The sequence below is a fragment of the Haliotis rufescens genome, unplaced genomic scaffold, assembly GCF_023055435.1.
Source record: "Haliotis rufescens isolate VD_foot unplaced genomic scaffold, xgHalRufe1.0.p SCAF_14, whole genome shotgun sequence".
Lineage (NCBI taxonomy): Eukaryota > Metazoa > Mollusca > Gastropoda > Lepetellida > Haliotidae > Haliotis > Haliotis rufescens.
Genome location: NW_025963824.1, coordinates 35,453,998 through 35,480,769, shown reverse-complemented (window position 1 = coordinate 35,480,769; position 26,772 = coordinate 35,453,998). Strand labels below are relative to the sequence as shown.

General features: G+C 40.8%; 1 protein-coding gene across 6 annotated transcripts in view; it reads right to left on the bottom strand.

The window, feature by feature from the left end:
- The window catches only part of LOC124113561 (potassium voltage-gated channel subfamily H member 7-like), a 295,515-nt gene that overhangs the window by 26,350 nt on the left and 242,393 nt on the right, over positions 1-26,772 (bottom strand). For all 6 annotated transcript variants that reach the window (XM_048395341.1, XM_048395342.1, XM_046473964.2 and 3 more), the window contains 2 exons: positions 18,457-18,856; positions 3,909-4,108 (listed from right to left, as the gene is read on the bottom strand). In XM_048395341.1, the coding sequence (XP_048251298.1) occupies positions 3,909-4,108; positions 18,457-18,856 (600 nt within the window). The remainder of the gene's footprint in view (positions 1-3,908; positions 4,109-18,456; positions 18,857-26,772) is intronic.

The following is a 26,772-nucleotide window of genomic DNA, read 5'->3' as shown; positions in this document are numbered from 1 at the left end:
CCATCAAAACCCTACGCCCTCCTCTAACATACATAGTCTCCACCTCCACATTGAGATTCCGGGTTCGATTGGTCCCCAGCAACCAATGGTGGTCGAATGAGGTGACCAAATAGGTGGTCAGTCTCGGTAACTTTGATGATTGCGTGTCATCTTTCCCCCACGGCGTAGATCGTTGTTAATAATACCAATCACTGGATTGTCTGGTCGCCGCTATATAGCTGGGATACGGCTGAGTGTGGCGATAAACAAACAAACAAACAAACAAACAAACTCCCCATTAACCTCACCCAAAATACGCCCGTCCCTCCTCAATATGAAATATAACTTGGATATGATTCACTGCCTAGTGTGCACCCCTGCCTCCTTCACGTCCACGCAACCACCACCACGCATGTCTTTGTGCGTCATCGTCTCCGACAACCACGCTTTGGTTACAGACATAAACGACTGGGGTCTCAGCTTGCTGCGGCGTTCTCCTACCTTCATACAGCAATGCGATAGATGTGGTTAATTAGCTTATAAAAACATACGTTTCAGCCTAATGTAGCAGAGCTATAAACATGTCTCCTTGACTGGGGTTATTAGATATTGCCATACATCAAGGTTGAAACTTGTGCCGCCATAATGGCTGCTGTCAAGATGGCTGATTTATGAGTGACGTACCGCTAAATCCCGTACCGTGTCTTTTAGACATAGACTTGTAGTCAGCCCCAGCTGGGCGGCGCTCAGCCAGCATGTGTAGCCTTCTCAATATCGGATTCTTTCGCTTTGATTTTTAACGCTGTGAGATTTAACTGTTCGTAGACACAAAACATTTCGTGATCGGAGATATTCAATTTTTAAAGATGTTATTTTTTTTTGTTTCGTAAGAGCATGAACGTTTTGCGTAATTCTGATGTGTAAAAAGGCTTCTAAAAGTTCTAAGCTTCTTGTTCATTAAAAGTTTAACAGTCTTGTACAAATCCTATTTGTACGTTAATCGCAGTCCTGGTAATCAGCCACGACTAGTCAATCAATCGTTCAATTGAGTAGCAGTGTTGGAAATAGCTGCCAGCCCGCTAGCCAAATGCCAGTGACTTTTTAATTGGGCAACTAACATTTCCGTAAAACTGGCTCGACTGTCTAGTTGAAAATTCTATTCAAATTTCCATACATATATATTTCTACGAATCAGCAAGTCGATTAAGTGTTATCTAAGATCTGTTATTTTGCTTTCATTTCGTAGATAATCGGAAACCCATGCGCAATAGTAAACTGGGTTTTGGCTGTACAGTGATTATGACTGATATACGCGTACATGTGTTATTAGCGATGCGTGTGAAAGTCCAAGAACCACCCAAAACGTCAGACATTCGTATTGTTCCCAGCAGGTTCGCAGTTGTTTAGCGCAATAATCACACAAAATACATTTAGCAAAACAGAACATAGGCCGTAGCAATAAAGTATGGCTAGTCAAATATGTTGAGGGCTTACAAATGTTTTTTTATTAACAAGCCCACATGATCAGTGATTTTGGGCTTCTAATTCTAACACTGTTGAGTAGCCCGTCGAGCCACGTCACGTAGATATTCATCAACAGCGAGGGTAGCCCAAAGAAAATGACTGACAAGCACTAAAATGACACCTAGTCAAAGCCCTGACACAAAGTCAAAGTCCTCACCACCAACATCTAAGAATTCAAAATCAGATAACTACATGAAGCCATCAACATTAAAAGACTCCAACCGTCAATCAACCGTGAACAGGGCTACTACATTCTCCCGGCGTACCATCAACTTACCAAAGACCCCAATCAGGCATAATCCTGTTGTTTATATTACTGACTTCACCGGTCATTATGTTTACCACCCTTTTTGTGTACATAACAGGCTTCTCTCCTCCAGTGTAACTACATCTGATACCTACTCTACTGTATAAACACTGCCTCCTACCTGTATACATACTTGTCAACCATATACTCTTGATATCACTTGCTTGATAACGGTGTAAGAACCTACACCGAAACGTCGCTCCTAACTGATCATCCATATATCTTATCCTTACTTGACACTTAGTCTCTGAAAGAATATACTTTTCATAAAACCAACATCTCTTCATTTAAATTGAAAGGAGCCCCAGTGAGATGCATGAACCTGAGGAAAATCTAGACTTGCTTCACTTAGAGCTACAGCGTTACAGGGCTGGTTGGAAGGGAAAATAACATGGTTCATTGGCTGTGAGGCAGTCTTGACAAGCACCTGTATGTCAGAGGTAACCTCCCAAAACCCCTACATCCCATTTCCCCTACAGCTTAAGACAACAAAGTTCACGGTCCATGGCCCTGCTAATCCCTAGTCTGTTACCTATTTCATACAATGGAACAACCCAAGAATCACGAATAGATTGAGATAAATATTTAATTACGATAACGATATTATTCAAAATTCCTAATACATTATATTAAAATGTTCATTTTTCAAAATTCATAATACATTATAATAAAATGTTCATTTTTCAAAATTCATAATACATTATAACGAAATATAACAGTGTACGCAAGTCAGTCTCTCGACGTTCTTAGCGTGAAGATAACCATCAAATAGGACTTGGGGCTTTCCTCTCTGTGACATAACAAACTCAACATAGCGAAGACCAGACATGTTGATGTCATGTTAGTCAGTTTCAAGTGTCTATATACTAAACCTAGACATATCAACTGTAAATCGTCTCATCTCAGTTTCTCAGTGTAATAATTGTTTCTTCCTATTGTTATTTTTGCAATTTCTAAAAATTGTTTTGTCATCATACAGGCATCTTTCATTACACTTACATTAAATTACTTTGTTTAAACTTTCCTTTAAGTCCCCCAATCCCCTAAAGCTCTACCCCTTTCATTTCTACTACCTCTACTCCAGACCTTAATCTTTCCTTTAGGTGAGTTCATAATACCAGACAGGTAAATGCCGCGTGTTGTTTTAACTAATTGTAGGGGAACTGGGTTGTAGGGGAAATGGGATGTAGGGGTTTTGGGAGATAACCATGTCAGATATCATTGTCTCAATTTGTTGTCGTGTTATTAGTTGCAGAGATATAATTATACACGTGGTCGGCAGGCATAGCATAGACTGTCTGCCAGACCCCAGAGAATACTTTTAAATACGATTCCAACTCAAGCCGAGCATGGTTTCGTAAGTCTAGATTGCCTCAGCTGTCCTGGGCTTCATTTGGATATTCTTTTTCATTTGAAGATAAATATTTTCAGATTATGCGTCTTTATTTCTAGGACTAAATATCAGTCAAGGAGCAGAATGCATTTAATGTTTTATTAACTGCTTTCACGATTTTCTGGGTCTGATTTGTCAGATATGTTTGTAATGATTGTTTCTATAGGAATTAGTGAGTGCGTTAGTGAATGAGGTGGATTATACGCTTTGAATAGTCATATCACGGAATGTCAGACAGTACACCCACTTTACGATGTTACCAAGGGGCAGGAACATTGTGCTTACAAGCAAGTATCATAATCAGAAAACGAATATTCGGATCCTGTTGTGGCCAAGGGAGGCAATTCACTAACGCGAAATGCGGCTCCCCAAACACGCGACTAACCGTTACTTGATGGAAAAATATAATTCATTTCGACCTTAAGTCACAGAATAAAAAATAGAAACGAACTCAACAATCAAATCATGAGAGATCGACGGTTTAAATCGTTACGACTTTGCTACATCACAAGAGCCCGGGTACGGTGCTGATACACATAGATATCACAGAGACTGACTCAGGGTGACATCGGGATTCGAACAAGCGATAATGGGTTTATCGCCCGCCTAAGTGAAGCAACGTTGCAGAGCTAATTGCGCCGCATCACACGTTAGACCAAGCATCAAGCTAAAGAAGAAGCATGTTATCCCTTAGTATGTACTTACATTATTCATGTCTATTCCGTTGGTGTACGTCCAGGCATGCTGAAAGGACTCCATCAGCCTGTTGCCTAATGTCTTGTGAATCTCGTGGAACTTGATGAATTCCTTGATGCTCTCCATCTTCTCATTGTATTCCTCCGAACCCTGATACAGTCGCAACATGATGGAGGAGACGTTACCGAAGATGGCGGCACTCAGCAGGGCTGCAGAGAGACGTGTATGGATCGTGTCAGAGATAGAATTACTTACACCCTATCTTTGTCATTGTATAGGAGGACGAGGTCCATCAACGGGTGATGATAAATAGAGAATCTCACCCGAGTGTCTTTTGGTATTAAATATATATGCACGAGTCGATAAAAGTTAAAAACTTTGGGTGATAACAAACATTATGATTGGAATCTTAAGAAACACGCTGTAACAACCATAAGTCATCCAATAAATATACGACAGAATTGTTTCTTTCCTTAACTTCTTTTGAGTAGTACATATCAATAAATCATATTAACAACAAATGCGGGGAAAACATCCCCATCTCATATTTATTAATATTTTTTATGATTTAATGAAAAGGAATAGTTTTTAATCTCGCCTTCGATCTCGCAATGAATCACCAGACCACCAAATAAAGAATTTTGAAATATGCTTGTCTGATCTTATGAGAAATATGTGTTTTATTTGTTAGTCTGAAATCTCTTTAGGGGATATTACATTGTATTGCTTGAAACACACTCTAACTGGTTTAGCGGCTTTCAAAAATGCTCATTGTCTGAACTTTGTTTTTCGCGAGCTTAGAGTCTTTCAAATCAACAAGGCCTTAAGACATGATCCTTAGGCGTTCAATCTGCAAGTTGAGATGAAACAGATTCGACAAGTGGGAACGTTTTAGGTGCAATAGATAAGGAGGTAGTTTTCCAATTTAGGTAACCTGTCCCTGTGGCCATGATGGAGCCTGACAGCACAATAACTGATGCTAGCAAAATCTCTGATGCACGTGACTAAATCAATAATCTCGGTAATCAGATTTATTTACATGACCAAAGGGAATTTGCTTTAAGCGCAAATATTTCTGAACACTGTCGTACGGGTTATTAGCTTATTCGTACGACGAAGTTCATTACGTCGGTCCTTGCATAGGGGCGCTTTGTTAAGCATTTCCAATACGCGGATCAATGGAAGATCAAAGGACGCCGAAGGCAGAATCAATATGGTTTTCAGTGCTGGAGAGTTCCAAAGACCTGTGTAAAGATGTCTTCAATAAGAGATCGGATAGGATCGGGGTCAAGCTGAGGGTCAAGCTAGCCACGTCCACCCACTGATCGCATGATGGTCGTAATGAAAGCCAGACGTAGAGATTGGACGTCACATATTCGTATCATTCGGTCCGGCCCGGTCGATCTAACGCTTTCTTCGCTTGTGTCCGGTCTATAAGAAAATCCCATACTCTAAGATGTTAGATTTACATAACGCTTTATTTTGTAAGGATTTGATTGCATTAATTTGCCACTTAGATGATATCTATAAGGATTTCCCAATCAAGGAAAAATTATATTTGCGTTACCTCAAAAACGATATTGATACTCACCCTTTCGTCCACTGGGGGATAAAAAACCTGGATTGCGGTGAGATTATATCGGGCTACAACTTGGACATCATGAGATAATCAGCGATAACTGAGATAGATTATCAGATAAATATTATGTGTTTTCAGATTTAAGTTGTTATTGAATATTTGATACCCGGAAATCTCATGGATGACGGCGTTACCTGGAGTGAGTGAGTGAGTATGGTTTTACGCCGCTGTTAGCAATATTCCAGCAATATCACGGCGGGGGACACCAGAAATGGGCTTCACACATTGTACCGATGTCGGGAATCGAACCCGGGTCTTCGGCGTGATTAGCTAACGCTTTAACCACTAGGCTACCCGACCGCCCCTCGTACTGTTTAAACTAATGAACACATATAATCTTGAAGCAAAATACGTTGTACCGATGTCGGGAATCGAACCCGGGTCTTCGGCGTGATTAGCTAACGCTTTAACCACTAGGCTACCCGACCGCCCCGCGTTACCTGGAAGTAGCTACTGCGAACATATTCAGACATCACGTGCTAAATAACCCCAGCTAAATCTGAAAACATAGTGTTTATCGACATTGTTGCATATAACACCAGTCTGGAGCACTCACCCTACGCCAGCTGTGACAAAGACAGAAATGACGTCACGCTAGACAAGCTCCCCACAGTGCCCTCTACAACCGCTGCCAACAGTCACCGCTCCCCACAAGGCGCACTACAACCCTGCATGGAGTTAAACTCGCATCCAACTGCCCGTATTTGTTACAAATAAGTGATGACTGACGGGACGCCGGACCCCCACCCCCACCCCCGTGTATGAATTGGATGGGATTCCAAACACTACATATTGATAAACGAACTTTACACAGATTTCAGAAGATGTCCTCAGTTTATGATGTGTCACCACAATCTCCAGATGCTGTCACCCATGGACGTTTTATGTAGGTTTCCATAACGTTTCTCGAAATTTAGGGTTTTGAAACGTTTTTTCGAACGTTTTTGTAACCATATGAAAAAGTTTTTAAAACGTTTTCACAAGGTTTTTAGGTTTCCATAATGTTTTTTGCAAACATTTTTTCCTGGAAAAGTTTTGAAACTTCACTCATTTAGGTTTTTACAACGTTTTTTTGAACGTTTTTTTTGTAACCATATGGAAACGTTTTCAAAACGTTTTAAAAATGTTTCTGTATTAGCTGTGGGGTAACAACAAGACCATCTTCTAAAGTCTTTGGTATGACGTGGTCAGGTGTCAAACCATCGACATTCCTTTCTCCGGGCGGACACTCTATCCCCTGGACCACTGATCGTAAGAGGCGACTGTCGGATGGTCAGTCTCGCTGACTTGGTTGATGCATGTCATTGTATCCCAATTGCGTCCATCGATGCTCATGATATCAATCACCGGATTGTCAGGTCCAGACTCGATTATTACAGACCGCCGTCATATAGCTGGACTATTGCTGATCGCGGCATTTAACAACAAACAAACAAACAAACAAACAAACGATCACATGTTTCTCGCATCCTTAGGGGACATAACTCTGCACATCGATTCCCTGCACCTCAGATAACTGAACCCCTTCGTCCCTACTCCACAGAGGGCGTGAATATCAAGGCCACTGCTGCCATTCTGTTAAAAAACGTGTGTAAGCGTGCTGTTTAAGTGAGTGAGTATTGTTTTACGCCGCTTTTAGCAATATTCCAGCAATATCACGGCGGGACACCAGAGATGGGCTTCACACATTGTACCCATGTCGGGAATCGAACCCGGGTCTTCGGCGTGACGAGCGAACGCTTTAACCACAAGGCTACCCGACCGCCCCTCGTACTGTTTAAACTAATGAACACATATAATCTTGAAGCAAAATACGTCAGGTTTTTCTGCAGATGAAATCTCGTATCGAATTTACGCTGAAGAATGAAGATTTATCTCGTGTTCGCGGGAGTCCTTGCAATATGTGGGGCATTTCACAGCACGTATAATTCTCTTGTTCGGCTGACATTTACCGGGGATTCCGACACTAGCGCTGGGGATGCTTAGATGTTATTTGTCAAAATGAACAACAGATAATACAGATGAAACAGAAAAAAAGGATACAGATCCCGTTTGAAATGTGTTCTTTGTCAGAGGAATAATTTGCCTGCGATATTGACAGCGCTCTCACACGGAATCTCTGCTATCAAGCTTCCTAATACGCCATCAAAGAAATGCACGTTGAAATGAAGAGTTGTGGTAAAAGACAATATTCTGGTTGGAACAATTGGCTATAATTCATATCCCTATGTCCTCAATTCAATGCAAAGGTTCCAAAGAATGAAAGAAAGGCGGAAGGAAAAATAATTATTGATTAAGATGAAATAAACTGACATAACGCCGAACCTGATTCAACGACAGATAACTCAATATTTCCACATGAAGGTATTTTTGATGAATCTTTTTTCGGAACAATCACTAAGATTAGACATTTTAGAGTTAACCATTCCTAGAAAGATTTAATAGAGCGCGATTCATCATCTGCCGCTGTGTCGATGGACCTCTGAAAGGCCCGGTAGATGTCGCCCAAATATCAGACATGCGTATTGAACAAGCCTGATGGGTTGGAATGAAAATATGGATTGATGTGGAAACGGACCAGGTGGGGATAATATTGGAGAAACATCGATAAGAGGTGTCTTGTCGAGCATCTAAGCTTTTATATTGCAGTGCCCAAAAGTTTGGGAAGTAGCGCGAGGGAGGGTTAGTGGGGATGGCGGGCGAGATGGATCAATAAGAAAAAACTTTTCGCGAGAAGAATAAAGTAAGATCTTATTTGGTAAAAACGGAATGTGATGAGACGTTCGCAGACACACATCGTATTATATCTATTTATTCAACTTTCAGACTGCGATATGTGTATTTCTATAACTGTCTGATGATTTGCTGGGATGTCGCCTACATGAATATCCACATGTACATTTCTACAGGATTATAACAAAGTTATGACGTCACTCTATTGTTTCAACTACATATCTGTACATAACGGATTGTCATTTTACTGACGTACTTTCTGTAATGTAAATTAAGCTCATGCATTAATTTGAAGCAATTGCATTACGAATTCACTGGCTGCAGCAATCAAATGGCACATAAGGCACGTGCAGCACGAACATACGGGCTAGTTCAAATTCAGAACGGATATCGAAGCACAAAGTTAACGATTGTCATGTATTACGAATGTACTGCATGTAATTTCATGTAAAAGCATACTTGAGTTGTATGTATCCTCATTTAGTTATTGTTTATGTTAACCTTCAGTCTATATTTTAAACTGATTGCGCGGTATTTGTTACTTTGATGCTGTAATTCAGATCACGAACGCGTAACTGGACATTCGTCACTAATAGTGATACTGGCCGGCTTTGATGATAGTAGATTATTTGTAACTAATGTCTAGATATGTGTGCGTCATTATTAACTTAATGAGAAGTATCCACATATAAAAGATAGGAAATTGTGGTTTTGTTGTTTCAAGGAAGCGTTAATAACCACCAGTTAACCATCCAAGGGTCTGATTATTTGCAAATGGATAAATCCGGAAAATGCGAATGGGCCGAAATCGGATCAATCTAACCGGGACGAAAATAGTCCTAGTTAGGTAACAGTGCTTCTGCTAAAACCAGACCAGTTGACGCTGGATGTGTGAAAGGCCCTACAGCCTTACACCCCCCCCCCCCCCCCCCCCCCCCCCCAAGGAAATACGTGTGTTATGATTCAGCATCCAATTTAGACATGTCTACACGTTTCCGCGACCAAGCTAGACGGCAATTTCATAACGTAACACTGTCTATTTAGAGACACCTTTGTCCGGCTAACGGCATACCAACTGCAAATATTTGTGAATATGGTAAAAAATCAAAAATGTCAAATTACACGCCAGTTCAAGGCATGAAAGCCTTGCTCGGATACAGACGTGGTCACTTATCCTTACGCAACGTCAATATTTCCGAAGCTCTCTAATCCCCAAATCTTTCAACAAAGCGTCTTAAATGAAGTAATTTCCTTTTCAAGCGCAACTTTCTTCACGTTCTCACAGACTGTACCGACTGTCCTTCAGTACAAGAATAGAGTCGAAATCTTATGGCGTTCCCAATTACCCATAATGCTACTAAACGTACAAATGTGTTCAATGGATCAAAATTAAACATTATGTAACGTCCGTCGTTGCTCTCGGCAATATGATGGAATAATTGGAAGCTGTCCAAGCATAGGAAAGGAGGAATTAAAAATTCGCCAACGAGTCTAGGTGGTCGGAAAATTGGAAGGATTCTCAAAATACAACTGTCGAAAGGTTCAAGTACGTTCTGGTGAAGAATGACGGTGATATAAGATGTCCTTGACTCTTCCCTAATGGAAATTGCGGAGTCGTTTCAATCACCATCTAATCTTAAAATGTGGGACTGAATTAGCATGAACACCTGTGATTGTCGTATTAATGTATCACAGTTGATTAGAGCTCTTTACAGAATGTTCGAATTATCGAATAAATGTTGCGTCTCTGAAGGGGATTGGGCCTCCGTGAATGGCAGTCTTGTTATGTATGGACATCCCACTGTGCTTGTTTATGAGGTAGAGATGAGCCATCTTCTCGGAGTCACGTTTACTGTATGTGAGTGTCTCAGGTGTATTGTGTATGTGTGCGTGCTTGCGTGCGTGCGTGCGTGCGTGCGTGCGTGTGCGTGTGTGTGCGTGTGTTCGCGGTGGTGGGGATTGTGTGGGGGGATATCGTTAAACATATAACGTGTTCCGGTAAGTGGATGTAAAAAATGTTTATAAACGTAATTTAGTTTATATCAAATCGTTCAGTGAGCATGCTGGTGTTTGAAAGAAAATATGTCTTCAGTTCTACAAACCACATGTGGCTCTTTCATCTTAAGAAAAACATTGTCTCTACCAGAAATCATTTGTCCTTTAATGCCAACCATAGCGTCTTAAAGGGGTCTTTACTCCAGGAAGCTGGTAGTCACACAGGCTTGAGACAGGCGCTACTTAAAGGGGTCTTTACTCCGGGAAACTGGCAGTCACACAGGCTTGAGACAGACGCTACTTAAAGGGGTCTTTACTCCAGGAAACTGGCAGTCACACAGGCTTGAGACAGACGCTACTCTGCTACTTTGATTATATGATGAATATCAGTCTGACAGTTATTGATTTCCCCAATTAAACATAGACATCCATGTTAGAGGTCTGGGATACAGGAGGTCACCAATGCCTCATGATTGTGCTCAGCAGCTCATGCTTACCGCATTGGTGAGCGGGAAAGGGCATGGGGTGGTGAAGCTCCGTGCGTTGTTATCAGACTCGATCATCATCATACAGTCGTCATCGTCATCATCATCATCATCATCATCATCATCTCATCGTCACGATATGGCTGAAATACTGCCGATGTGACGTTAAATCTTAACTCACTCACTCATCATCATCTGCGGCTTTAAGCAACATTCACTCAATGTCTCCAGTTTAGATATGGCAACAAAACGCCCATGTCGAGAAACATACAGCGAAGGTAGTCGGGGATGTGTGCTGTTTTTGTCTTTTTGTTGTTGTTTTTTTCGTTTGTTTTGGGGGGTTGTTTTTTGTTTTCTTTTTTTTGGGGGGTGGGGGGTAGGGTAGGGGACGTGTTCAGGGATTTTGTCATAGGAATTATATCTGGTCTCTCCTTCTGCCCCTGGCCCACATGCAAATATCTGTACGAGAGTTACTATTGCAGGAATATATGAGTCACAATATCACAGCAATATCACAACGGGCGACACCGAAATAGTCTTTACATATTGTACCCAAGTGTGGGATCGAGCCCGGGCCTTCGGCGAGATGAGCGAATGATTTACCCTCTGAGCTACCCTATCTTACCTCCTGTGTGTGTTGTGTACGAGGCCAGGTCAGCGAGAGGAATGTTATTGATAAACCTTTAACCCATGACGGATATAAAACCTTCATTTTGGAGACATTAGAGGTGGTCATCGACGGCTGATTCCAAGCGCTGTTAATCCAGGCTCAGCTTGTCACGTGGCTTCAACGTCACTGTTCCACACACTTGCCGATATAACTTAACGTTGGTGTCTGTCGATAGCTTTCCGATTTGAAGTGGCGGGCAAAACAAATTCACTCTTGAAAACTGGATTTGACCAAAATATTACAAACGTTATCCAAACGCTACAAGGCTGAACACAGTCGCCGAAACACTGCTACCTTTAGGTCCAAAACACAACATTGATACCCGTATACAAAATAATTCACCATTGAAAAAATATTTCTTGTTTGTTTCATTTTTAGCCGCCATTAAACATGGGTGTACCCCTTCTTCTCTTTATATCATACAGATGTGATTGAATGAATCCTTTACCACCTTCCTTGTGAAATATCAACATTCACACGATATTGACTGTATTGAAGCCAAAAGAAAAAATGTAAAAAAAGATGTTAGTAAAACGCACTGTGCCCTTTTTTCTTTGTTGACTATAAAGCGACAACACAATCACAGCTATTATACAAACCTATTGAAGAACGCACACAGCCCTAAAAATATCAATAACTCGACTAAGCAGAAATATATTTTCCGACTAATTTGTCTGAAAATTTTCCTATGGATGACAAACTAACAAAAACAGAACGGTTCGCCGAACTAATTAGCACCGCCAAGTATCTTGATCAATTTAAACACATGATCCTTTTGACATTAATTTATTTGGTTTTGCATGAAAGGAGGCATTTTCGGCAGAGGGTGTTATTTCCTCCCGAGCATGGCATATCAATTTGATTTTTGAAAATGAGATCGTCGATGTGTATGGCAGATGAACAAGTCGTTGTAATGAAAGATGTCAAAATCATTACAAGGAGCGGAGCTTGTTCAAATTACATAGCATGATTGAACGTTGTGTTCTGATCAAAAATAGGAACTACAACGACGCGAAAAACAGTATTTGCCTTTATGTATTGACTACGTACAATGGTAATTATAGGGGGCTAAATACGGAGGGATATTAAGAATGAAGTGGGTATTTTTTATCGTTGTAATTAGATGTTTTCATATGTAAAGGACATTCTATTTTGATATTTAAACGCGAACCTTTTTGAAAATATTAATGATACCCTAACGAAGTATATGATGTTCATGTTGAGAAAAAACTCACCAGTGTTTTTTTTATCTTTGAAAGTTCAAGTAGAAACACTCAACGAAATCCAATCAAAGATTGTAAAGAGTAAAGTTAAAGTTATGATTAACAAACTTTAATAGAGTTTTTCCCCCGGAGGACTGAGTTCCTGGTTGCGTCAAAGAACCGACTATTTAAGCGAAAGGGAGAAATTTGCCTGGAAAATGTTTAAATATATTTTATATTCTTAGAACAAAGTTAAGAAAATATATGGTTTTGCAGCCGTATCTGAACCATCATCCCCAAAATATCAAATGGTCGGCCGTTTTGTGTCCTAGTTAGAAATAATACCTCCAAGCACATCGGTCAAACAAACCAGTGGTCGATAGTCTGAGCATATCTCCGCGCCGTTACGATACGATGATAGATAGTTGTTTTTCCCTTCAAGGGACCATGTGCACTCACGTTTCCAAAGAGACATAACCATATTATGTACCCGTACCTCTCTCTTGGAGCAAGGGTCCAGGGTATTTATCAAACCAGAAATATAACACCCTGGATACTCGAGGATGTACGCTCTGCACATAGCTGTAGGTCAGTGAGTGAGGTTCGTCACTCCTAGCAATATTCCGACAAAGTAATGGTGGGGAACGCAATGAATGGACTGAAGACATATAAAGACCGCCTCCGTGGTCCAGTGGATGGAGGTCCGGGGTTCGATCCCAAGTCATACAAAAAGATGGCACTTGTTGTTACCCTGCCTGGCGCTCGGCATTAAGGAGTTATAACAAGGACTGGTCGGCTCGGGGTCAGCATACTGTGTGTGAGTGGGGTATTCGTGTTAAACTGGTCGGCTCGGAGTCAGTATACTGTGTGTGAGTGGGGTATTCGTGTTAAACTGGTCGGCTCGGAGTCAGCATACTGTGTGTGAGTGGGGTATTCGTGTTAAACTGGTCGGCTTGGGGTCAGTATACTGTGTTTGAGTGGGGTATTCGTGTTAAACTGGTCGGCTCGGAGTCAGCATACTGTGTGTGAGTGGGGTATTCGTGTTAAACTGGTCGGCTCGGGGTCAGTTTACTGTGTGAGTGGGGTATTCGTGTTAAACTGGTCGGCTCGGGGTCAGTATACTGTGTGTGAGTGGGGTATTCGTGTTAAACTGGTCGGCTCGGAGTCAGTATACTGTGTGTGAGTGGGGTATTCGTGTTAAACTGGTCGGCTCGGAGTCAGTATACTGTGTGAGTGGGGTATTCGTGTTAAACTGGTCGGCTCGGGGTCAGCATACTGTGTGAGTGGGGTATTCGTGTTAAACTGCATCATGGGATAGCACTATAAAATCGGCATTAGTCCCAACTAGTACATGCAGACACTAACTGGCGTACGTTTGATCCTGTGTATATGTCAGTTGTTTAACGCCACACTCTAATATCCCAGCTGGATGACGCCGGTCTGTGACGAAAGTCAAGTCTAGTCCAGACAAACCAGTGATTGATATCATCAACAACGTCACAGAGTCTGACAAGCCGATTCCTCAAGTCGCCTCTTACGACCAGCATCGCTGGATACCAATTCTAATCCAGAATCGCTGGGGATTACGTTATTATGAGATTCCTAGGTTTGCTTCATTTCTTAAACCATTGCTTCAACTCTGATATAATTGTATTGACAAGGGATGTTGTCAGGGAAACGCAATTTATTCAGCAACTGGGTGTATATTACTTGTTTCCAAAGTGAGGTAGGGGGCACGGGTGGCCCAGTCGTCTAAGGCGCCGCGATTCGCTGTGCAGAGTTGCGTCCCTTAGGCACGCCAGAAACCTATGATTGTGGGTTCCAGTCGCGGTTCGCCCCGATTATGTTTCTAGGTTTGTCAGCACCATACCCGTGCTCGTGGGTTTCACCGAAGTGGTAAACGTCTGAGACCTGCATCACTTCGGGCTTTCCTCCCACATTAAGCTGACACGCCGTGATATGACTGGAATACTGTTAAAAGCGGCGTTAAACCCAACTCACTCACTCACTCACTCCAAAGTGAGGTGAGCTGAAATGAGGTTTAACGTCGTGTTCAAGATCGTTGCACTTATACAGCCACGTGCATGCACGTATATGTGGCTGCTTGTACATGTCCGGGCGGACTTCGGTTTTATGGTGCTAGCCCACAGAGATACCATGCCGCAGTTTAACATGAATACCCCACTTAGACACAGTATACTGACTTCGAGCCGACCAGTCCTTGTTTTATCTAAATAATGCCCTGAGCCAGCCAGGGTAACAACAAGTACCGTTTTAACGTCTTGGTGTGACGCGGGTGGAGATCGAAGCACCAGCTGTCCCGGTAGGCGCACTGTCAACTACACCACAGAGGCGGTCAGATGTCTTCGGATTAACCCCTGGCATTCTGGGCAAATAAATACCAGCGATCATATAACAAAAGGTAAAATAGTTGGCGCAAATAGGGTTACAACAAGTACAATCCTTAAACGTGTTTTGGCATGACGCGGCCTGGGATCGAACCACCGACCTTCCGCTCCCCAGGCAGACACTCTATTCACTAGACCATGGGGGCGGTCCATGAACGTGACATTCCGACCAATGACTTTCATACAAGCCTATAATTCGTAATAACATTTATATATGTAAAGGGCGCTGACAACAACGACAATCATACCAATCCATCCTGTTTTTGTGTCAACAAATTCCTGGTGATTTGAAGCATAGCACACGCACAGTTCGTGAACGTGACATTAAAATGAAATTTAAAATCTGTGACTTTATATTTCAACATGCCCCGGGGAGGTTTTAAAGTTGGAAGATCGCCTTCCGTTCACATACACAGTGAGTGAGTATCGTTTTACGGCGTTTTTAGCAATATTCCAGCAATATCACGGCGGAGGACACATAAATAGGCATCACACATTGTACCGATGTCGGGAATCGAACCCGGGTCTTCAGCGTGACGAGTGAACACTTTAACCACTAGGCTACCCGACCGCCCCTCACACACACAGACTTCTGTAAAAGAACACCAAGTGTCATTCAACACTGATCTTAACCTTGACCTTTTGACCTTTGCTACAATTTTTTTTGTCAAAGCGGTCGGAGAATAACAGCCACCGTCAGTTTCCATTTTATAGTCTAGACAACTAATACATGTTTGTTTTTGTCAATTTGGATTCCGACAGCCCCCAGACTGGTTTTATTCAACTGTTAGGGAAAATAGGAGATTTGAATCAGTGAATCCCTGCGTCTTAAATTGGCGATCAGCTGCGTTACCCAGTGGACGGAATGTACCCATTATAAAAATAATGAAATAAATTGGTGTTTATCGTGAAAAGTATAAATGTTTTGGGTACGGAAGAAGTGTAACTGGTATTTACTGATATAAATACATGACTGGTTTTGTTTTTAATACGGTAGCAAATCAAAGGATTCTGTTTTTCATGTATTTCAAAACTATTAGCGTCAATCTCACTGTCATCCAGACATGCATTTCAAACCACAAATTACATTAGCATCGCTTCTTCATGTCGATCCACACTAATGATACCTTAACGTAACATTATTTGAAAAGAGTTTTCTGGAGTTTTTCCAACAAAACAAATTAATGGACAAACAAGTTCCGCTCAGATGGGCGCTCAGTTCGTTCGGGGGCGACTCCGGTAATGGACGTACGCTCATGCCACGTGCGGGGGGATTATCTCCGCACTATATTACACCGTGAGTGAGTGAGTGAGTGAGTGAGTGAGTGAGTGAGTGAGTGAGTGAGTGAGTGAGTGAGTGAGTGGGTGGGTGGGTGGGTGAGTGAGTGAGTGAGTGAGTGAGTGAGTGAGTGAGTGAGTGAGTGAGTGAGTGGGTTCACATGTCTGTCAACTTCTATATTCTTTCAATGCGATGTTGCGGTACAGATACTTGCACTCGGGCCTTCATATACTGAACCGCAAAAGAAACGTAACCCCAAGTAACATTTCATGAAAAGTTGTCATTTACATATCTGGGTAATTTACTCCGGGTAATCTGGGTAATTTTTGTCAAAGTTTCTAAAATTGAACATTACCTTGACCGGAAAAATGAAATTTGATGATAAAAAAACAAAGCAGATGACAATAAAACCGATCGCCCAAACGCATCACGGCAGCGGCCGTGGTAACCCGATGCACGTGAGTTCCGTGCAAATTGAATGCACATGCGTTCCCCCATTTCTTGCCCTATAAAAATCCACCCAGTTCGGATAACATTCATTCGTTATTGAATTGCTACCACATGCCAAGATTGACAAGAAATCAGCGACACCAAGCCCTTGGACGACGATTGCAAGCTGGACAAACCGCCCGGCAAGTAGCCAATGCATTTCAAGTCCACGTAAGGACCATATGGAGGCTCTAGCAATGGTACCAGACCACCAACACTACAGATGACGGACCACGTAGTGGAAGACAAAGGGTCACCACCCGACGTCAGGATCGTCAGGATCGTCAGATTGTGCGACAGCATCTTCAACATCGCTTTGTTACTGCTGCGCCAACTGCTCGACGGACCATGAGGACACACCGGCGACACACTAGTGCGGACACCGTCCGTCGACGATTGACGAGTAGACACCTCCACTGTCACAGGCCACGCCAAGGACCCATTCTGACACCACGTCATCGCCGGGACCGTCTTCCGTGGGCAACACAGCACCAGCATTGGCGCCACCATCAGTGGAGAAGAGTCCTCTTCTCAGACTAGAGCCGTTCCTGTATCTCAACAGCAGATTACAGAGAGAGAGAGAGTCTGGCGACGCCGTGGTGAACGTTTTTCGGATGCTTGTGTTGTTGAGAGAGACTCCTTTGGTGGTCCACACATCATGGTGTCGGGTGGAATTGTTCTTGCACAGGGTCGGCCCTTTAGTCTTCCAGAACATCGGTCCAGGGAGAGGCAATGGTGTCACAGCATCTCGGTTCATTGATCAACCCTTGAGACCACACGCCATACCTCATTTGGCACGTCGCCGCAACCACGAGTTTCAGCATGATAACGCCCGTGCCCACACTGCGAGAGCAGCAAGAGACTTCCTCCAGCAGAATGGCATCAAAACCATGCACTGGCCTGCCCTCAGTCCCGATTTAAATCCCATTGAGCACCTGTTGGACGAGATTCAAAGACGGCTGAATGACGTCCGACCAAGGCCGACAACTGCAGCTGAACTGCGTCAGGCGTTCCTCAGAGTGTGGGCTTTGGCCTTCATCAACCGCCTCATCCATTCCATGTATCGACGTTGCACGGCAGTTATCAATGCACATGGCGGACACACGATATACTGACTTGTGATACCATTTTATCAGAGACTAGTGTTGTGTTTCACTTTAAAAACATTTTACACTTTAATTTCAACCTTGAAGATCAGTTTTGCCAAGTTTCATCTTTTGAATATGTCTCAAAGTATGTTTACAGTGTTTGGACAAATGAGGTTTCTCATATATCTATCCATGGTGACGTTTCTTTTGCGGTTCAGTATATGATTCAGCAAGGACTTTAAACCCATGTCAACACACCATTGAAACGACACCCGATCGAAATCAATAATTTCAAACGCCTACATAATATTACCGAAGCTGTTTGAGAAACTTGTTGTTTTCCTTTTTTCTTGAAATGTCAATATTCTTGGTTGAAATGTCAAGATACATACGCTGAGATTTTAAGTTAAAAATTAAATTATCTTCTTGATAATTTAAAGTTCATTGTTCTGAAATTTCAACTTCGTATCTTGAAATTTAAACAAAAACAAAAAAACAAAACAAAAACAAATGGCCCTTAAAGTCTTCCGTTCTACATAGACACACACATACACAATATGTATACTCACATCCCAGGAGCATGGCGAATATTGAAAATATCTTCTCGGCGTTCGTATTTGGCGCCACATTTCCGAAGCCAATACTAGTCAAGCTGGTGAATGTGAAGTAGAGCGACGTGATGTATTTGGAGCGTATCGTCGGCCCGCTCAGGGAATCGTTCGGATAGTACGGCCTTTTCATTGTATCGGCAAGACCGTCCAACCAACTTATATGGGCGTGCAGGGTCGGCCGTTCCATGTTGGCGATAGCGTAGAAGATACACGCCAGCCAATGAGCGATGAGGGTAAAGGTCACCATGAGAAGCAAGAGTACGGCCGCTCCGTATTCGGCAAACTGCTCGATTCGTCGAACGACTCTAAGCAATCGTAACAAACGGGCCGTTTTCAGGATGCCAGTTGCTTTCATTGTCTGAAACATTAATAAATTGTTTATTAATAAGATAATTACAATATTCAAACTGCTTGCATATTTTATGTTCAACGTGTAATTTTCGTTCATATAGATTGGTTGATGCATGTCATAGATCCCAATTGTGTTGATCGATGCTCATGATATTAATCACTGGATTGTCTGGTCAAGACTCGATTATTTACAGACCGCCGTCATATAGCTGGAATATTGCTGAATTCGGCGTTAAACAACAAACCAATCATACTGATAATATTATTTTCAATGAATGCCAAACAGGTCCCGTTGCGACTTTCGTAAGACGGACGAAGCCAAGGTGTCATGTACCCAAATAATTGATGATCTGATGATCAGATGCACACAATGGCCGTTGTGTATTGGTAATATTTAGCTGAATATAAATGCTTTTTCACATTTAAGAAACATACAGCAGTATTCCATTGTAAATGCCATTTCTGAGGACCTAACCGCGATATTGCTGGAGTAGCGGCGTAAAACCTTCCTCACTCACTAAATGAAAACATACAGTTGACTAATCAGTAATTATAAAGTACAAGATGGTATTTACGGTGGCCCATAAGGGACATGGAGTCTGTTTTTCAATATTTTGATATTTCACTTACTGTTATCGTAGCCTTTTGCAAATTAACACGACTTGTCATACAAATATGTGATAAATCATGTATAAAGAAGATATTGAATCGCTGAAAAGTGAAGCGAAAATGTCAAAAACTAAAATGAAAAGGTCAAAAACAAAAACGAAAATGTCAAAAACAAAAGTGGTGGAAATAGTTTTCTGTATTTTCATATTAGTTTTTGACATTTTCGCTTTTGTTTTTGACTTTTCAATTTTAGTTTTTGACATTTTCGCTTTACATTTCAGCGATTCTATAGCTATTTGAAAGTACATTTTCCATGTTTTCGGTTGTTTTTATACATGATTTATCACATATTTGTATGACAAATTGTGTTAATTTGCAAAAGGTTACCATAAAAGTAAGTGAAATATCAAAAATGGGACTCCATGTCCCTTATGGGCCACCGTAGGTATTCGTGCATCATGTCTGGCTACATGTTCAGTCTAACTTGTTTCCCCAAGCAAAAACAAGCAGAGATTTCCCCCATGGAACAGATTTGTATTTTCTGATGAAATCCGATACCACAGGTGGACATATCATCTCCGCAAAAATCACAATGTGTCAATCAAGTCAAAGTCAAAGTCAAAGATGTTTATTGTATCAAAGGCCATCGGCCCATATACAAGTTCAGATAAATACAGTGGGTGAGAATTTACAGATTGGGAGATACAACAAAAATTATATAAATATAACATTCATTTAACAATCGGTGATAATCATGAGGACTTTCTAGGGTGAGGTAATTAAAATTATGAATTTCCACTCAACATGTTATTTCGTAGTTCCATCCCATGTTTTACAAATAAAGACAGTTTAAACATTACATCGGCATCATTCGATGACAAAATAGAAACAAAAGCTATTCTACTTGTCTTAGATAAGAAACATTCTGGTATATATTTAGTACGTAATTCTGCATAATAAGGACATTCAAAGGTAAAATGTATTTCGTCTTCTATTGCAGAGTTACAGAATGGACAAATTCTTTGTATTCTTTCAAGTGATATATTCCGTCCATAGTTAATCATAAGTTTTGACAAGCCAAGTCTGTATTTAATATATCCATTTCTTAGGTGACTATTTGTTAAAACTGATAGATATTTTTCTGGCTCTAATAGAGTCTTAAATGTTCTGTACAAATCATAACGTGAACTATTTTCCAAGTTGCATTGCCACCCTTGATAGAACATATTTATTGCTATTTTACGAAAATCATTTAGAAATAAATGTTGATCACCAACAGATTGGTTAAGCCATATATACCCATATCCATGTGAGAATAATAGTGTCCTAATATGCGATACCCATGTAACCTTACCGATACTATCTAAATGAAAGAGCATGTTATAAGCTTTTTTCGGAAGCCGATGTTCTGGCATACGGATGATATTAAACCAATATTTTAAACACTTTATTTGTGAATTAATGTAAAGTGGGTATCTTCCACATTCTCCATATATCATATTATTTGGTGTTGCTATTCCAACGCGAAGAAACTTTTTACATGCCAGTAGGTGAATTCTTTCTAAACATTCATATCTTCGGTAACCCCACACTTCAGATCCATACAATAAAATTGGCTGTATTTGAGTATCAAATAATTTGAAAAATACTTTTGGAGTAATAACTCCAAGTTTATGTGAAACAGACATTATATTAAGTAAAGCTCGTTTCCCTCGCAGTGATAAGTCAGATACACATTTGTTCATATTTAGTGTTGAATTAAACATTATGCCGAGATACTTATAACCATTAACTACATTAATTTGTTGTCCATTTAAGTACCATCTTTCCCTAAAATTTAAAGGACCCCCTTTTCTGAATACTATAATTTCTGTCTTATCTAAATTTACAGATAAATTCCATTCCTTAGTATATTTATCTAATACATTCAACTGATTCTGTAGACCAATAACAGTGTCAGATAGTAAAATAACATCATCGGCAAAAAGGAGCATAAGAAGTTCAAGGATGTCAGGATACATCTGTATACCATGCTTGCCGTTACTTGAGATTTCATAATATAATTCGCTTATGAAAAACGAAAATAACAGAGGACTCAGTATACATCCCTGACGTAAACCAGATGGGCAATCGATAAAATCAGTAACACCATAATCACTACGTACACATGACTTGATATTTGAATACATTGATTGTATTATATTAAACATCTTCCCTTGTAGTCCAGCTTTTCTTAAACAACACCATAATTTATAACGATCAACTGTATCAAATGCCTTTTTAAAATCAATAAAAGCAACGTAAACCTTGTGTTTACGACGTGTTAGACATTTTTGAATTGCAGCATATAATGTAAAAATATGATCTACGGTTGAATAATTTTTTCTAAAACCAGCTTGAACTTCCGGTATCTTATCTCTCATATTTGCCCAGTTAGTAAGCCTGTTATTCAAAACAGAGGTAAAAATTTTCCCCAGAACACTCATTAATGAGATCCCCCTGTAGTTGTCAGGGTTTCTCGGATCGCCTTTTTTATGTAGAGGGACTATTTCTGAACAAGACCAACTGTTTGGAAATATTTGATTATCAAAGAGTTTGTTGAAACATTTATGAAGAAATGGCATAATATCTAATTGGGAACATTTAAGCATTTCTATCAGCACTTGATCGGGCCCGGCGGATTTTCCTTTTTTTAACTTATTTATTGATGATGTAATTTCATGTTCAGTTATCGTAGAATTTAGTATGAATGCATCAATATCTGTAAACTGATTAGAACTGAGTTCATTTTCATCATCTAAGTGAGGAGAAAAAACATTGTCATTTGCAAAAACCTCTCTAAAATGGCACAGCCATTCTGCTTTCGTTATATGATTCTTCTGTCTGGGTTTGTTTTGTAATGATCTTATCTGTTTCCAAAAGCTAGATTGACTATTTATGCTTCTATGCAATCTTTCAACTGATTTCTTACGTGAAATGGATTTAAATTTTCTGCAACAAAATTTATAATGATTTCTTTGTCTACAGTACACAATTCTGTTAGCGACTGTTCTTTGTGTTCTAAATCTCCTAAGTGCCCTACGTGTTTCTCGTTTCGCTTGTCTACATTCTAGACTTAGTGGTTTGTGATTGGCAAATTGTGGATTATGTCGTATTGTCTTTTTCATGCAGTTAGCAGAGTCTAATACAATGTCGACAAAGTGGCTAATTGCGTTTTCAATAGCATTATCAATTTCTTTAAGGACCATTTCTTTGTTTTCAGTAAAATTATATCTCAGGTTATCAAGAAACAAACTGGAGTAATGATCATTCCATACAATTTTCTCTGATGCTTGTGGATCCATACATGAATCATTATTGCACCTCTTACCCATATTTGGAAATCTACACATCAATTCTAATGGAAAGTGATCAGAATCAGATCGATCACCGACAGTGAACATATTGATAAACTGAAAAAAATCTGGTGAACTTATAAAATAATCGTTCACACTAGATCCATGTTGGCTACGTCCCTATGTAAATATGCCAATATGTTTATAGACGTTGAAGTATTCAATGATTGAAGCATTTACTGTACAGTGTATTCCTGTGTTCTATGATTGAAGCATTTACTGTACAGTGTATTCATGTGTTCTATGATTGAAGCATTTACTGTACAGTGTATTCCTGTGTTCTATGATTGAAGCATTTACTGTACAGTGTATTCATGTGTTTTATGATTGAAGCATTTACTGTACAGCGTATTCCTGTGTTCTATGATTGAGCTAATTACTGAACAGTGTATTCCTGTGTTCTATGATTGAAGCATTTACTGTACAGTGTATTCCTGTGTTCTGTGATTGAATCATTTACTGTACAGTGTATTCCTGTGTTCTATGATTGAAGCATTTACTGTACAGTGTATTCCTGTGTTCTGTGATTGAAGCATTTACTGTACAGTGTATTCCTGTGTTCTATGATTGAAGCATTTACTGTACAGTGTATTCATGTGTTCTATGATTGAAGCATTTACTGTACAGTGTATTCCTGTGTTCTGTGATTGAAGCATTTACTGTACAGTGTATTCCTGTGTTCTGTGATTGAAGCATTCACTGCGCACAATGTTCTCATGTGTTCCATGATTGAAGCATTTACTGTGCAGTGTACTCCTGTGTTCCACGATTGAAGCAAGAACAGTTCGCAATGCATCCACTGACATCGTGGGAGGATTCAGATGTAACAAATTCTGATTTGCCAATGTTCAGCCGACGTTTCCACACAAAAAGCAATCATCGCGACCACAGCGAGCTGCGTAATTTACCGTTATTACTATCAGCATGACATGATCGCCAGCGTCCCTCGGGGTAATGAAGCGTGACCCATCAGTCAGATTATCATCTCGAGATACTCACAATTAATACCACCACATTTCGTTGATAACACACAATCTTTAAAGTCATTAGGATACAAAGCATGTGATGGGGTGACGGTTATATCTCCCTTTATCAATTCATATTTTTGTTGAACTTTAAAAAGAGAATTCGCCGAATTCTGCGTAAACCTGTGTACATGATTAGTCTCTTAATACGTGTCCCGACAGCGGCCTGCATACTTTCCCAGCCCATTACACGACACAGCAACGAAGTGGGTGATTAAGATTGTGTGAGTGAGTGAGTATTACTTTGCGCTCTATCACCACGTTACATTTGAACATGGCACTGGTATTGTTTAAGCCATGCCTGTAGCGATGTGACCAAGTTATGGGACTAAAACATGTTGTAAATACATAATAGTTATATGCAAAAGCAATATAAAAATCCTTTCATGCACAATTTCACGCCCCGCTGGTTTTCCCCAAGGTTTCAAATATTGTTTAACCAAGTTGACTATCACTGGTCTGTCGCTTGTGCACATCGTATTCAACGCATGATTACAGGCAAACTATGTTCAAACCAGTTCATGCCACCTCACGCAATCGTTTTAAAGATGAGACACAATAAATGTCACGTTTTCACAAAAGACCCCATTTACGCTGGCTGTTTGAGAAGTCACAATAACACTCATCAAATACGATCGTCTCTGTTTTCCCGAATTATGAACAGAAGGCCTGGTCACATGAACGTTGGTCGTTTATTTCAAGCGACACATGACCTTCCAGGTAATAGACAATTTGTTTCCTCTAATTATAGCGATCGTAAGTAAGCCGATCGCACTTCCGTGTCGCGTAATGCGATGTTCCCTCACGCGATAACACTGTGAGAAGTCAAGGTTAGGAGAACCGTTTGTCGTGACAGCTTTGGCTGTCCCTGCAGACAGTAAATACGTTGGGTAAGACATAAGAACAACGATCAGGCTAACAAAGCTTATCAGAGTCAGACTGGATTTGCGTGATCTTTGTTACAGATTCCGAGGATTTTATTGGAGGGGTACGTTTCAGGTGGACATTTTGAAAACGTGTCTTTTTATTTTTTTTATTTCTGATCTATTTTTCTTTACTATTTTTTTAACGTTATTTGTGAATATTGTCAATTTGGACTCGTATAAAACAGTTTGGACATGAAATACATGTACTACTACTACTACTACTACTACTACTACTACTACTAATAATAATAATAATAATAATAATAATATGCGAAGTGCAATATCAAATCGGCCCAGACTCAGTTGTTCAAGAAGAGGCTATCTGAACATCGAGTTTATGTGCAGTGTGTTGAGAAGATAAGCAACCCTGCAGAGTCGCTTGGATGAAGTCGGCTGGCCTGAAAAGTGACACAGACGGCTTTCTGTTTGCTGCTCAGGACCAGTCACTTCCCACTCGAAACCGTCAATGTGTGATTTTGCATCAAAAGGTAAATATGAAATGTAGATTATGTAATGAATTTAATAAGACTGCCCAACACATTGTCAGTGGATATCCAGCTTTGGCACAAACACACATCTTAAGCGACATGATGGAATGGTCCCATCCTTTTATTACCGTCTTCGCCATGCTTGTGTTTTTGACACAGAGGTCCCTCCATGAAACGACCCGGAATATGTAGAGGGCGTCATGGAAAATGATAAACACAAAATTCTTTTGAATAGGCCCGTAAACAGCCTCAGACCTGTCCAGGCCGACAAACCTGATCTTGTCCTTTTTGATAAATCCAATGAAATCATTTATATCATTGAATTTTCTGTCCCTTTTGGCACTAATGTGATTGACAAGATTCAGGAAAAATATGGCCAATATGCGGACCTCGCTTTCGAAATGTAGCGCTTGCATCCCAAGTACCAAGTTGTCCGACTCCCCATTGTTCTCGGTGCCTTAGGTTTGGTACCTCCCAATCTGTTGACTGACATCGGGAGAGTACCCGGGTTAGAACTGGATTTCAGGTACCCATGCTGGACGAAAGAGGCGACTAACGGGATCGGGTGGTCAGGCTCGGAGTATTATTGGTTGCTGCATGTCATCGTATCCTATAGCGATGATCGACGCTCATTGTGTCAATCACTGAATTGTCTGGTTCAGACTTGATAATAAAGCTGAATAATTTCGTGGATCGATACGCATGATGTCAGTCACTGGGTTGTCTGGTCCAGACTCGATCATTTACAGACCTCCGTCATACAGCCGGAATATTGCTGAGTGCGGCGTTAAACCACAAACCAACAAATAACACTGCACTCAGCAATATTCCAGCTACATTACAGCGGCCTATTAATAATCATGTCTGAACCAGACAAACCCGTGAATGATATCACGAGCAACGTTCCTCGCCGTTATAAAACGTCCATTTCATATGAGCCAGCCCGAATAATGGTGTTATTTGCCATTCTTCGGGGTGTTTTTTTCTCCAAATATTACCCCGTGTCCAAGTGATCTAGCAACGTCCCATACCTCGACCTTCCAAAGTGTTATCTCATAAAACGAAATTAGGAACTCTCTATTGTGGTCCCGAATCTTTATTAAGCATAATCCCAGCCTAATTCTAACTTCTTGAGAATGTTTATTCTGCTAAATTAGTTTAGCCTAACAAAGTTTCCATCAACCAAAGCTTAAGATTTCTGCAGACGCGTACTCATCCCGTCACTGATAACAGTTGCTGCATCGCAGGAACCCATGGCCGCTGATCGCGCCTAATGGTTGTTTTTGGAAACACATTTGCACGAAAGCAATTTGTCGCGTCCTATCAATTGTCAGCGAGCCTTGTAAATTAACAAAGCTACTTCCCGCTGACTCAGCAGATAAGGCAACGGGGACCTCTCATCTCCTCCCATAAGCCGGGATATTACACGGCGTGTATCACACGCAGGCTTGTTGTTGTCCGCTTCACAACACAGGCCGCT